Source organism: Ochotona curzoniae, unplaced genomic scaffold, assembly GCF_017591425.1.
Source record: "Ochotona curzoniae isolate NIBS_2020 unplaced genomic scaffold, NIBS_Ocur_1.0 contig_4501, whole genome shotgun sequence".
NCBI lineage: Eukaryota > Metazoa > Chordata > Mammalia > Lagomorpha > Ochotonidae > Ochotona > Ochotona curzoniae.
In genome coordinates this window covers 16,752,057-16,766,235 of record NW_024466307.1, presented here as the reverse complement: position 1 = coordinate 16,766,235, position 14,179 = coordinate 16,752,057, and the positions used below count along the sequence as shown (strand labels likewise).

The 14,179-nt window shown below is 39.9% G+C and overlaps 1 protein-coding gene across 1 annotated transcript in view; it reads left to right on the top strand.

Moving 5' to 3' along the window:
* FBXL17 (F-box and leucine rich repeat protein 17) overlaps positions 1–14,179 on the top strand; it is a 409,923-nt gene that overhangs the window by 258,015 nt on the left and 137,729 nt on the right. The window contains exon 7 of the mRNA XM_040986132.1: positions 10,421–10,497. Within this exon, the coding sequence (XP_040842066.1) occupies positions 10,421–10,497 (77 nt within the window). The remainder of the gene's footprint in view (positions 1–10,420; positions 10,498–14,179) is intronic.

The following is a 14,179-nucleotide window of genomic DNA, read 5'->3' as shown; positions in this document are numbered from 1 at the left end:
ATATCCAGTGGCATTTAGATATGGGATAAGTTTTTGAAACTATACAAAATATATGTTTTTTGAAACGTCAGCAGAGTTTTTCTCAGAAATGTTGCAAGCCTTCTCAGGCTTTCCATAGCCCCATTGAAAGTTCATTGACATTTTAAATTTTATCAGTAATTGTACTTCTTTCTTTTCTCCCATTATTAAAAGTGTATTCCAAAATCTTACATCCCTTGTGGAAGTTTTCAGGTCTCAAGTCCATGAAACCTTTTGGTGTGATTATATCACAGACTTCATTATTTTTCTATCCGTACTTTTCACCTCCCCTCTGATCCCAAATATTGTTTATACATTTTTCTACAAAATAAGGCTGGATGAAAGTAAGCAAATAATGCAGTATATGAATGATTTCCCCTCTACACTCTTCTCCCCCTAAGCTCAAGTCAACCCCCAAAAGCAACCAGTTCTCTCCTGTGTGTGTGTGTGTGTGTGTGTGTGTGTATAAATACTCATTGACTTCCTTTGTGATTTTTTTCACCTTTTCAGACTATGCCATGCTACTGAATCACCATCACTTTTCCCCCAAATCCTCAGCTGTTACCCCGTGGCCTCGGCATTTGTGTTTCTGAACACCCCATGTTTACCTTTCCATAAAAGATCACAGAAAAGAATTTATGTTTTTAACTTTGTTTTTCTAGGAAATCTTACCATTACCAGGCCAGGATTTATGATACTCTAGGGACTCATAAAAGCATTACGCAAGTCAGTAGGCCCCGAGTGCGTTGATCTGACACCCCTTTCTAAGGGGTGGTGTTGCTCTTGCTTCTTTAATTCCACTCATGACTTCAGAAAATTATCAGCTGTATCCCCCCAACCTCTTGACAAAGGATCCGTTTGTTGAGCTGTGTGCATGGGAGAAGTGGTTTCCGTACAGAGAGTGGAATAGTCGCTCCATTTGCCCCGTGATGTGGTAATTAGGCAGACACGATACTAAGCGTTTTAATCAAATATAGAGCATTTAGAAGTATGCCAGAGAGATGCGCTGCTCATCTTGGCTTCTTTTTAAAAACAAAGTACAGCTGAGTCCTGGGATGGGCGTGTCGCTGGTTCTGCTTGCTGTTAGACGTGCTACTGCCTGCAGAGGCACCCACTGTCTGAAACAAATGGTGAAGTGTGCCCGCTCCCGTCTTCATGTTTACTCACCCCCTTGCTTTTGCAACTTTCTGTGAAGGAGAAAATGGGTGATGCTTCCCCGCTATGGTTTCTATCAGTCTTACACACTGGTTTCATTAGCTTTTCACCACTCTCCCTGGGAGCAGGGAGATGTGTTTTCCCTTCACAAGGAATAGATTGATGGCTGGTCCAAACAAGCACACTGAATTTTACTGATTATGATATTTCAGGACTAATCCACCAAATCCTTTTATCTAGTGCACTTAGAACAGTTGTGTGTTGACTCGGTAACAATATTGATAAAGGAAAAATATATTTGTAAAGAATTCTGTTTATAAATGTGGATCCATATATGGAACACACATGCAGGGCATATCCTTAATTATGAATAATGTATAGCCGAGTCTTGGCACTATTAGATAAATTAAACAGCTTATGGAGAAGTGCTTAGAAATACATTTTTACAGACAAATGGGCAGATGGTCAGGAATCACTAGGTATCCGGACAGCCAGAGAAGCTGAGTAAGAGGCCATAGTCTCTCCTTGAAATTTCTAAGTCATCCTATCACATTTACTTGAAGGTTAAGTAGAAAATATGGAAGATTTCTGTTCTTTAGCCTTCAGATTCATTAAAATTAACGGCCACCAGCCATCATTGTTCCTCTGGGATTTTAAAAAGTGTGGCCAGCATGATTTTCTCCAGAGGATTCTTGGTTGGTGCCCTGGCCTTTTGTCGTGTATTAAATAGGTGGGTTGTTTAAGATGGTGGAGGGGAGGGAAAGCAATGTGAGGAAGAGGTTGATAGGGAAGGTGAAGGAGGAAGAAACTGTAGACCTTTTTTTTTTTTTTAATAAAATGTTGTGTCCGTGTAAACATAATGTACCAACAAGTAACCATGACCCACAGCCTTTTTTTCCTGTAAAAGTTCATCAAAGAGGATTCACCCCTGACACAGCATTCATCTGTGATGCGGTGGGGGAGGTGGGCGGCGGGCGGTGCAGCTGCTGAGCGCTGGAAGCAGTTTTCTGTGTTCGGCTGCCTTGGCCCTGAAGGGCTCAGGGGGTTCAGAGTTCAGCCAGGAGAGCCGAGGCAGGGCCCCAGTGATGTAGTGATGTAGTCCCTCCGCAGGCCGCAGGGACCTCTCTGCTCTCCTCTTCCTGAATGATGAGCTGTTCCCACTGCGCACCCCACTTACTGCGCCTCTTCCTCAGCCCCGCCTTTGGAAGAACCAACAAGGAGCTTGAACTATTCCGCCTTCCTAATTGCAGTATTGATTAGTTTTGCACAAACTGTACTTGAAAACTACCTGTAAAACTCCTTTTGTTAACTTCCCATTAATCTAGGAAGTTTTCAGGCTTATAAATGAATGATGAAGTGAAGGCTTCCTGAAAATCAACGCTGAAAGCATTTGGGAACCATTTGCAGTGGACATGCTGAACCGCTCGGCTTTGGATTTGATTAGAGCTATCTAATTATAAGCTTTCAAAGACATCAAATTAGGAGCCCTCCTCATTGCATCTTAAAACAGCTCAATCTTTCTTTATTTCATAATGCTAAGATTGTTTTCTCAAATTGAATTTCATGTGGTACCTCAGGATGTTTAGTGTCACTGTTCGCCCATGTGAGAAATCATTCTTTTTCACTCTTATAAATTGTCTTTACCCTCCTGTGTTCAAGAATCTTCTGGGGTCTGGCTTCCTCCAAAAAGAGATTGTGTGTCTTCCCAAATGAGAAGGAAGCCGTTTGTCAGCATCTGGTCCCAGTGGCCTCCGTGGCTCCGCAGGTCATGGGAGGTCTGCGTGGAGCATCAGTCTCACTGTGTCACAGTACTGGTATTGAGGCAGAGGCTGTCTCCCAACGTTCAGGGGCTAAGGAGGCAATTAGTCACCACAAAGCAGAGCTTTGCTCGTCCTCTGGTGAGGGCTCTTTGGGGAATGTTGCCAAAATCTTGTCTGAGATTTCAGCTTATCATTTTTAACCTAAAATAAAATTATATAGACTATGAATTGAAGCTTTCCTATCAGCACCTGGCACCAGTTAGGGTTAAAGGGAAAGGGAAGTAAAAAAAGATTATCACCAATTACCTGCTGCACCTTCCACGTCGGTTTTACAGGACTTCCTCTGAGTATTTTGAAGCCTTACAAGTCGCCTCTTTAAGACATTGCTAGCTTTATTATGAATGTCCTTATTTGTTGCCTGTGACAGAGGGCAGTTTGGTGTTGTCAGGATTTTGCCATTTTCTCGACAAAGGAATAGCAGTTGCATTTCCCACAAGTGGACCCTCATCTTACAGAACTTTTTGTATTTCTCTTTCTTTTAAGGGTCTGGGCTTCTACTTTCAGTGGATGGATGGATGGATGGATGGATGGATGGATGGATGGATAGATAGATAGATAGATAGATAGACAGATAGACAGATAGATAGATAAAATCTCTTCTGCCCTCTGTACTAAAATATGCCCAGATTCTGTGAAAGTGCCATGAGCTGTGTCCAAATTCTGTAATATCTACATTCCTGTAGAGCAGTCGGCTTTGAGCTGATGGGGACCTAGGAAAGTTTAAAATCAGGACTTTCCTTGTTGTTTCCTATTTCAAAGTAACCATGCTTTTGTGTCCCATTGAGAAATGAATGAACTTGTGAATTAGGAGGTTTTGCTTTTCATTTCTGTTCTTTCCTTTGTGGCATCTTTTTTAGTCCTGACATACGACTTCTTTTGATTGGTTTTTGGTAGGTGTAGAGATAATGTGATTTTTTTTCCAAGCTGTTAGGTATAAATATTAATACCAATAATAACAATAAAAAGACAGTGTCTTATATAGTAAGATTGTGTGTATGATGCTCACCATCTTATAAATTCTGTGATTTCCTGGTTATATTTTTAGTTAACATATATATAGTTTATATTCAAAACTACAATTCAGTTGATACATGCAAGCTAAGTACCTTCCTGCCCTTAAGTGTTCTGAGGAATACTGCTGCAAAATCAGCTGGACTTGTAACATAGTGTTTGATTGTAGCAAAACGATAAGCAATGACTGAAAGTGTAAGTCTCCTAAGGTATCTAAAATATCCAAACTACAACTGTCTCACTAGCTTGTTAGAGCTAACCCTCAGAAAAATCTTTTAGCCATCTTTCTTCTTAGTATCTCAGGCAAAAAGTGCATTTTAAAATATTACAGACTTTATCCTATAGGCAAAATATTCTTAAAATGTTCTAATAAGCATTCAAATTAAAACAAGTTTTGCTATGAACAAGTGAACAAAATACGTTATGGCAGCATGTTTGTGAATTCCTTTCCTGAATATATTAGAAAATATTACTTTGCTGTGTTGCTGTTTCAATCATGAATATTATTTACTTACCACCCAGTGTTAAGAGTCCATCAAGAAGGGAGTGGCCGAGGGAGGGACAGTGACAGTGTCTGTCCTCCCCCTCCTGGTTGTCAAGGCCGCAATCTACAGAGATTCAGTTTCAAGAACAATTTTGTTTGCATACTTCCTCTAGTATGCAGAACATACAACAGAACCGTGCTATTCCTATTTTATAATGTTCCTCACCTTAACTGCTTGACAAAATGGGCCTCAGTCTGCCACCAAGTAAGCAGCCAATGCAGGCATTAATCTCAGATGCACTAATCAGATCCTGACTTTCCCGAGAATACTTTTGGTAAGTGAGAACTTAATAAGCGTCCCAAGATAATTGTCGTGAACTGCTGGAGCTGGTGACATTTTGCAAGCCACTCTCTCCTAGTCATCGCCCCTGTGGCGTGTGAAAGCACATGTTTGAGCAAATGCCTTACTGGTTTAATTGCAAGTAAGCCTTTTAAACAAATATTTCTTGCAGTACTCTTCTTTGAGAAGATCTTAGAAGTTTACTTGGAAACTCGAAGAGTCTGTTTAGTGTTGTATTGTTAATGGGTTTGCTCAGAAGAGCAACAATAAAGTGCACTCAACACACCAACTCTGCTGCCAGCTTCCACCTTACGAAATGATTTGACGTGTGCCATTTGTGAATAGTTGTTCAAAGTAAAGATAAAAAACGATTACATACTCTTTTGGCATGGTGATGGAATTCTGCTGCTAGAACAACTATAAACATGATGCCTGTAAATAAAATTGTATTCCAATATAACAAGGGGCATGTTGCATTAAAAGACCCTTGATTTGACTCTTTCCATTAATGTCTGTGAAATTTATCTTTTCTTTTTTTTTTTTACACACAGAAATTGTGTGGATTTTGCATTTTCTGAAAGGGAGTATTTGCAAATCACGCCTACTCTTCATTTACTCTTGCTGGGATTGGACTATTTTTCAGTAAAACTCGATTTGAAGCTTTTGCAAAAATCAATAACGTATCATCATTCTTTGTGTTAAGATGCCAAACTGTGGGCTGGCGACCTCTGTTCTCCTTTAAATGGCTCTGTATGCATTTGTCAGGATAAGTTTCTTCCCCTTTGCTCCTCAGAATCAAAGCCAGCTTTTCTATTCCTTCTTCCTGCACATGTGTATCGTGCAGCTTCTTAAGCCTCTTTCTACTTACCAGTCTTTATAACACAGGTTTGCTTGTCGTCTTCAGTTTCAAGAAACGAAGAAAATGACATTTTATTTCTAAAAGTCGCAATATATCACTTTTATGGTTCTCTTTCCATTTCAGGAATTCTCAGGTATGATCCACAGACTTACTCAACCTTAAGATAGCTGCCTCCCCATTGCACCAAATGGCCAATTCACAGCACTTTTCATACTCTTTAGTTTTAAACCTTTGCGGTTGTTTTTGTCTTGTAGTATTTTTTCGCACTGCTTGAAGATAGACCTATTACTCACATATAAAAGTGACTTAGGAAAGAGTATCCTCAGGTTTATTTAGAAATTCACCAAGGCACACACTAATGCATACCTAATGGGGACATTTCTTTTCACACCTCTGAAGTGATTGAGCCTGTCCTTTAAAGTGAGATTTGCAAACCAGTGTCTGGCAGCTCCAATTAGCTTCTTTTGGGTTTGAGGCACATCACAAACAGTAACAAGGTCTCCTAGGACACTCCTCTTGCAAGCAGTGCAGTCATATTTCCTCATTAGTTCTTTTCAATTGTCACTAATGCCATGTTCCAGCTTTTGAGTAGGAGACAAAAAAAAAAAACATAAAAATTTGGTATGTATGTAGACTGGGCCATTGTTTTCCATAATTCAAGGCTCTTTTGAATTCCTTTGATAGTTTTGAAGCTTACACAGCTTAATTCATTAACCTTTACCCTTCACATAAATCAGGTGATTAGGAATTTACTGCTAAGGAGACAGATTTCTCTCCACTGAAACTAAGTAATGCCTTATTGTCTTTGCGGGAAAGAAAAGCCCTGCGTGCCACAAAAAGGCCACCTTTCTTTTGCTTGTCAGTCTCCATCAGATGTCCCAGGGGCATTTTAGAACATTGTCAAAAGCAAGCGGGCACAAAATCACACTATTATCAAAAAATTCTAGATGCTCTGGATACTTTGGAGCAGGTTTTCTAGCACTTCTGTCTCTGAAAGAGTATATATACTCCTTTATATATGTGTGCGTGTATGTATATATATGTATGCACTCATTTGTATACATACTCAACAGATATTACTCAAGACTGTACAATGGTAGCAATTTTTGTTTTGTTTTGTTTTTAATACTTGTTCAGGCCCATGCCAGAACATAAAAGCCTGAAAATAATCCGAGAGGGGAGAGGCCATTTAGAATAAATTTAAGTCTGTTTCAGTGAACCGAGGACATTTGGTATGGAGCTGTTTCTCCTATGGAGCCTCATTTTCTGGAACACAGAGCGGTGGGGCTGCAAGGAGGCAGGTGGTCACTCCCCAGAGCGGAGGTGGGGCTGAGTGGCCTCCGGATCGGCGCTGCTTCTTGATGGGACACAGCTCTCCTTTCTCAGACTGGAGGGAGGTGGCACGGCAGGCTTGGCTGTGCTTGCTGTGCACGGCCTGCTTTGACAGTATTTGATGTTCTTCAGCATTTTTCCACTCTGCCATTTCCTCCGATTATGAATTTCTTTCTTCATAATCATATAGATTGCTAGTTTCCCTGAGGATATCATTTTTTTTCCCTGGGTTTTATAATTCCGTATGTTGTCATGCACGAAGTGGGAAATCTTGCAATGTACTTGTCCCATAGAGAATATTGGTCATATGAAATTCTGAGGTTTGTCCTTCGGGATAGTAGGGACACGGGGTGGGCAGAGGAATGGGGAATGTTTCAATTCTGGATTCTGAGATCAAGCCTCATAGTTTGCCCTTGAGGACAAAAGTGTAACTTCTCCCTGTGATTAACGATCTCCTATGTGCTACCTGTGAGTAGGAAGCAGATGAAGGAAAGGCTTTAAGTGCCATCACTGGTTCTATCATTGTCCTTCTTACTTGGGGATTATCATTTTTCAGACAGATCTCTTACTGATAGCATTTAAAAATATTCCTTAAAAGGCTTGCCTGCCTCAAAAAAGTTAAAAGAATAGCTGAGACATACCCCGTTGCCTTCCCCAAACACAAGCACAGAGAGCTGGGAATCGGTCCGACTAAAGACCGCGATGACAGCCAAGACTGCATGGAGTAGAGTTGACTTTAAATAAGTCCATGTGCTTCCCAGACTTGTGTTATGTTAGGGTACTTCCTGTAAACACATTCAAGATTAAGACTCAAAAGTTTTACAAGGAAAGACCAGTCACTACCCGGGGTCTTTCATTGTAACCTGCTGGCACTTACTTGCTGCCTGAAACTAGACCTAGACAAACTGTATGGCTACAGATACCAAGCAGGGGCAAGGGAAGGTGGTTCCATTCGAACCCACCCACAGTAAGAACGGTGTTTAGCTATTTCTTTCAGCCACTCAGTGCTATGTTTGAACTTCCAAAAAGTTTCAGCACAGAGTCACACAACTTTTGGTTTCTCTCCCAACATGGGAGAATGTTATAAAATTTTGCTACAGATGTTCCAAACAATTTTTTATTGTTGTTGTTGTTTTTGTGTTTCTCCATGAATCCAAGAAGCGGTTGTACGCTATGGGTAACTTCTGGCACACTAACTGTGATTATAAGACAGTTAAGAGTATTTGGAAAACTTTGTGTAAGTGAACTTCCATGTACAGAACAAAATTAATAGGTATTCTTTGTAAAAATAAAAAAAGAAAGTGCATTTTCTCTTATATTTCTTCTTTTTTGTCTGAAGGATGTTTATTACCACTTACTCTGTAATCAACATGCTATCTCTTGGTTACTATACCAACTCTGAGCGAGCTAAGCATTTTCACAGTGTTTATTCTCCAGCGTCCACACCTCCTAGGCTTGTCTCTGCCTGCAGGGAAGAGACCCATGTTCATGCCTTTCATCCATCTTTACCCAGTGATTGATTAGCTGCTGTTTTGTAAATACTAGCCCTTTTCCACCATGAAGCAGTATTGGATTTGAAATCAGTTCTGTGTCATATGCTGTTTGGAGTCTGTTCTGAGTGGCTTTAATGTGTGTATGTGTTTGCAGTGTATCTGATAGTAGAATCAAGTCGAAGGAACACAAATGAATAGTTATTTCGAATTTCTTCATAAACATGGGATCCAGCATTTTTTAAAAACTTTCAGTAGTACATGAGACAGGTGCAATTAATGATTTCCGGGGATCAGGGAAAGTGTTGGACTTGCTGATTTTTTGGTGGCTGGAGGAGGACAATGAGGTGTGCCTTTGCTTTTACAGAAAAGGGCTGGATTCTCTTGTAACTATTAAGACTTTGTAATCATTCAGGGCCTTGATTTATATCTTTAGCATGTAAAAATGAGTGCTTTAAATAGGACATAGGATATGGTTCTTATCCCTATTTCACTTTGCTTTTTAAAAATTTCTTATTTGTGATTTTTTGAAGTATTACACTGAATCCAAAAGGAATGAAATTATGCTTTAAAATTTTCCTTCACAACAATCTGTATCAATTCTAATTTCATTGTGTTATTGCTGTAAATTTTCTGTTGTATTAATGGAGAGTCTTAGCCATTTTTATCATAAATCTTGTTACAAGGTTGTCCTAAAGATCTTTTTAAAAGGCAAGAAGGAATATTTATTCAGTTATCCCTTGGAAGTTTGAATGTTTATCTTTCCATTAGACTAAAATTCTATAAAAAATATTTTAAAAGAAAAAATATGTCCTACGTATAACTAATTTAACCTTCAAAAATGAGTTATGTGGAGTAAAATCATATAAAATTTTCTGACATTTTATGAAGATACCTACAAATAAGCCAGACAGCCAATAAAATATCTGAAAGACAGAGATGGATCCTGGGTAATTTTTTGATGGATTATACACACAGGTATCAAATTACTTGATCCTTACTTCCTAGAAAAGGTTAATGACTCTTTTTGCTTTTACCCTTTTACTTAACTGTTATTTATAAAGATTAAAACTGGGACTGCTTCGAAGGGTGCATAGGCCTGTGTGTCAGTGCGACTGTACGGGTTTCCTGCTATTACCGAGAGCTGAGCCTCAAAATGGATAGTGTCTTTAATCATTATTTTTAAAGTTCATTCCATTCTGCGCTCTGTTCCGCCAGGGCTATTAGAGCAGAGAGTGCGCCATTCGAAAGCCTTTTAACTTAAGTGAAGCCAGAAAAAAATTTAAATATGTCCTTTCATATCGGTATTATTAAGATGGCCTAAATCTACACAGCAGTTCATTGAAAATAATAACAAAACAATTTGAAAATTTTAAAGTTTCTGTGTGTGTAGATTTTTCTTTCGTATTTATAAAAAGTTACATTAAAATGCTTTTGTTTTGTGTTGCCTAAAGTTTAACACCCGTGTTCTGAAACTGCAGCATTAGCAGTTGAATTAAGCAATGTGTATACTGACTTTATCTGTGTTCTACAGTGGTACTAGAATTATTTTATTATTTTTTTAATAAAATACATGACATATGTTCATTGTATAACATCTACTTACTAATGTTTTATTATCAAAAGTGAAATTAATCTTACAGGAATATCTTTTTTTCACTTCTTTGCTTTTAAAAGATACTCTAGTCATAAATACATTTAATTAAGCCCATTTAGGTATTAGAGCCACTTGAGTTTAAAGCAGGGAATATAATACCTTTTTCTGAAACACCTTGAAAGAGGTTTGTTGAAAGAAGAGAGCCCTGGCATTCATCAGATGCTGACCTGTTCCCGCTACGTTCGTGGCCAAACCCTTACTAATTTAACTGGAGATGCATTAGTGTAACTCACTACTTTTTGTGTGTGTTTCAGGTGTGTGGAGGTCATTGCAAAGGAAGGACAAAACCTGAAAGAGCTGTATTTGGTGTCCTGTAAAATCACAGATTATGGTATGTAATGGGCTATTGTCCTTATCCTTTTCAGGAATAAACAATTAAAAATCATTGAAAGTTTTTTTTTTAAAGAAATCAAAAGCTATCTTGTTGAAACTGTCTTCGTTTATGGTAATTCTGGTGATACTAAAAGCAAAAAAGCAAACAATCATGAGCTAAGAACCAGTATGAAACAAATGTGCATATCAGTTCATTGTCATGTACGACAAATATACGTGTGCAGTGAACATGTTTGTGCATACGCTCACAGAATGAAGCGTGTAGCCAAAAGAACTAGTCAGTGAAAATAAGTTTTCAAGACAAATGTTTGATAGAATTAATATAACTAACAAAAAGACTACCTTGTTTATTTATTTAAAACAATGTCATATCAGATGGATTTTTTGTTGGCATTCTAACTGCTAAACTTGTTACAACTTTAAATCATTTGAAGTGTTGAGTTTTCCATTTTTTCAGATTTAGATATTTGTTCTTGTCAATTTCTGTATTTAACCCAAATACGGAGTTTCAGTTAAATACTCAGCTTTATAACAATCTGAATTGGCTTCATTTTCTCTTTCCTGATTTTTTGATTTGTCCATTAAAATTTGAGCATGTACTTTCTACCTTGAGGGAAATTAATAATCCATTATGTTTTTGTAGTTGGCCTTGGTGTATGCTAATAAATGACTCCAGTACAAGGATGTCATGCTAACCATAAGTCCTTGGTAGGGGAATTGTATTTTATCAGCTACTAAAAAAATCTACAACTAAAATCTTTTTAGAAGACTTATATTAAAAAAATATTGCTAATTCCTTGTTACTGTTTTACCACATCTGTGTCGGAAAAGCAGTGTTTTGATAAGTTGCTCTTGCCTTGTAGCTTGCTTTTCGGCACCTGTGTATAGTGACTTGCTAAAACCTCCACTATCTCTCTGTTGTCTAGGCCTGAGAGAATTGTCTCTGGCCCAGGGCATACTGAGCCAGGTTGTGCACATACAGATGTCTCCACTCAGGAGTGTATTCATTCAGTCCAGACTCTTCATCTGGTTTCTGAGGTCCTTGATTGGCGCTCCCTAGCTCCTGCTCCAGTTTTCTATTTATTTCTGCCTTCTACGTATTCACCAACAATTGTCAAATTGCTCATAATCAAGAAATCTGATTAAATCCCTCAGAATGAACCCTTCTGATGCTCCATGATGGAAGACACTGCTAAACTTATAGAGAGGCTCTAAATGAAGTTAGTGCCCAGTACCTATCTGTGAAAGTGCAACAGTGTAGAAATGAGAGAAAAAACAAAAGACTTTGGACTTTGGACGGAGCTAGGATCCTGTCCCATCTCTGTTGCATCTGTCCTCTGGCCACGGCTGTCTGATGTTCAGTTTCATCTTTGATAAAACGTGGAATTAATGTGTGGTTTCACGTTCCCGCATGTAGTAATTAACACGGGGTACATAAGGGTATTTTCAAAAGTTCCTGGAAAATGCACAGTGTCCCTTAACTCCATTTCCCAAGAGCGTTGTAAGGTAGCCTCGTATGGCTAATCAGTGTTTTCCCACAGGGTGGGGGATAGACGTGATTGTCGTAAGGTTCTGCTCCCTGCTTTCTCTTCCTGCGTCTTGGTAGAGGTTTGGTTTCTCCCGTGTTTACTGGTGGTAGTGTTTAGCCATATCTCAGTGCTCTGGTGTTTTTTTAAAACTTTAGGATTTTGTTTTACTTAGAGTATGGTGAAAATATGTCAGAACCTTGCCAGTATGCTTCACCTGATCTTGTATTCTTGAATTTTTGAGGCGCGGGACTCTCAGCCCTGTGGGCACATTAGAACTGCTGGAATGTTTCCAAAGCCCGCCGATGCGTGAGCATTCCTTAAGACTAATTACATCAGAATTTCTAGATGATGCTGCCTTGGCAATGACTTTGTACAACCTGCCTAATAGCAATAACATCCTAAAAAGTTTGAGAATTACTGATATGGTCTGAGAGAAAGCAGAAGTGAACATTTTGGACACTTTCCCTTGCCCATCCCACTCCCTCTACGGCAAAGAGAAGGCCATCGTGTTGTTCCTGGTACCTGCCACCCCAGCTGCCAAGCTGTCTGTACCACCTATCCCCCGCCCTCCTTTCCAGCCTTTAGGCTGTTCACAGAGTTCCTAGTCAAAGTCTTTGTGTGTCTGTTGATTCTCTTCTCCAAAATGTTAGGGCTCCCCTGAACTGAAAACTCCACTCAGCTCATCCTTCTCCCTAGTAACTTGCTTGCACCACGTGAGTCATTGCTGTTCAAAAGGCAGAAAAAGGATTGTTCACTGTAAGCACAGAAGTAGCTTGTTGCTGGCGATACCTGCTCCTCTTGAGGAGGCCGTCTGTGTTCCCTTTCTCTGTGTTCATTATACATTCTAGGAAGGAGAAACAGATGCCTTTTTCCCTCCTTGGCTGGGACACTGGGGGTGGGTGTTTGGCCTACCGGTTGAGATGCTGATCGGGCCACCCACTTCCCCTGTGGAGCCTGAGCTTGTGGCTTGTCTGCATCCAAGAACCAGCTTCCTGACAGTACAGCTCCTGCGAGGCAGTGGCGGGTGAAGAAACGGGGTACCGACACCCGAGTGGGATATGTGGCCTGAGTTCCTGACCCCCAGCTTTGCCCTCTGGCTCTTACAGGAATTGAGGGAGGGGCACAACAGTTGAAAGCTGCGTCTGCCTCTCAAAGAAGCCAAAATATTTAAAATCTAGACAGGCAGACACACATCCTATAGAACTTTTTGGTTATTGAAGTTACCTAGAAATTGTGATATTTCATGTAGATCTGGTATAAGGGGACTTCAATCTTCATGAGATTACATCATAATCCTGCTTTTAAAATTATTTATATTTATTTGAAAGGCAGATACATAGAGAGAGAGAGAAAAAGATCTGCTATCTGCTGTTTCGTTCCCCAAATGGCCATAATGGCTGCGGCTGAGCTGATCTGAAGCCAGAAGCCAGAATTCAGGAGATTTTTCAGGATTTCCCATGTGGGTACAGAAGCCTAAAGATTTGGGCCATCCTTTGCTGCATTCCCAGGCCATAATCATGGATCTAGATACTGCATATAGCAGCTGGGGCATGAACTGGCATGCATATGGGATGCTGGCACTTGCAAGTGGAGGATTATCCTGTTGAGCCACCAGGCCAGCCCATCCTCAGTGTGTTTTCTTTAGCCTTTCTCATCTGTAGGGTGGTTATTCTCCCCTGACCAGACCCTTCTGTGGTGCTGGCTGTTATATGTGTCTGGTAGAGTAAGGTGTTTGAAGATTCCTGTGCAAGGATGCGTTGATTAAGCAACAGAAGCTCACCTGGCATATCGTTTGTCAAATGTGGTGTTAGAGCGCTCAGAAACACCTAGCCCAACTGTCACGCAGTTCTCTTCACTCTAATTGTTATGTGATACAGTCGTCGTGAAGAAAACCATCAGGCTAATAGACTTCTGCCTCCCCAAATTGAGCACAGATCTTTATGGTGAAGGATAGCAATTATAAACAGATCAATAATTCAGGCACAGCTAAATGGAAAATACAGTGTTGGGAAATCACTCCTTAGGGAGAAATCTAATTGTGTCACTCTTCTGTCGCTGAACACATGTTTGTCATAAGCGACATTGTTGGGGAAAGAATTCAGACTCAGGAGCTTGAGAATGAGGCGGAAGCCAGTCCATCGCCTGGGGCGT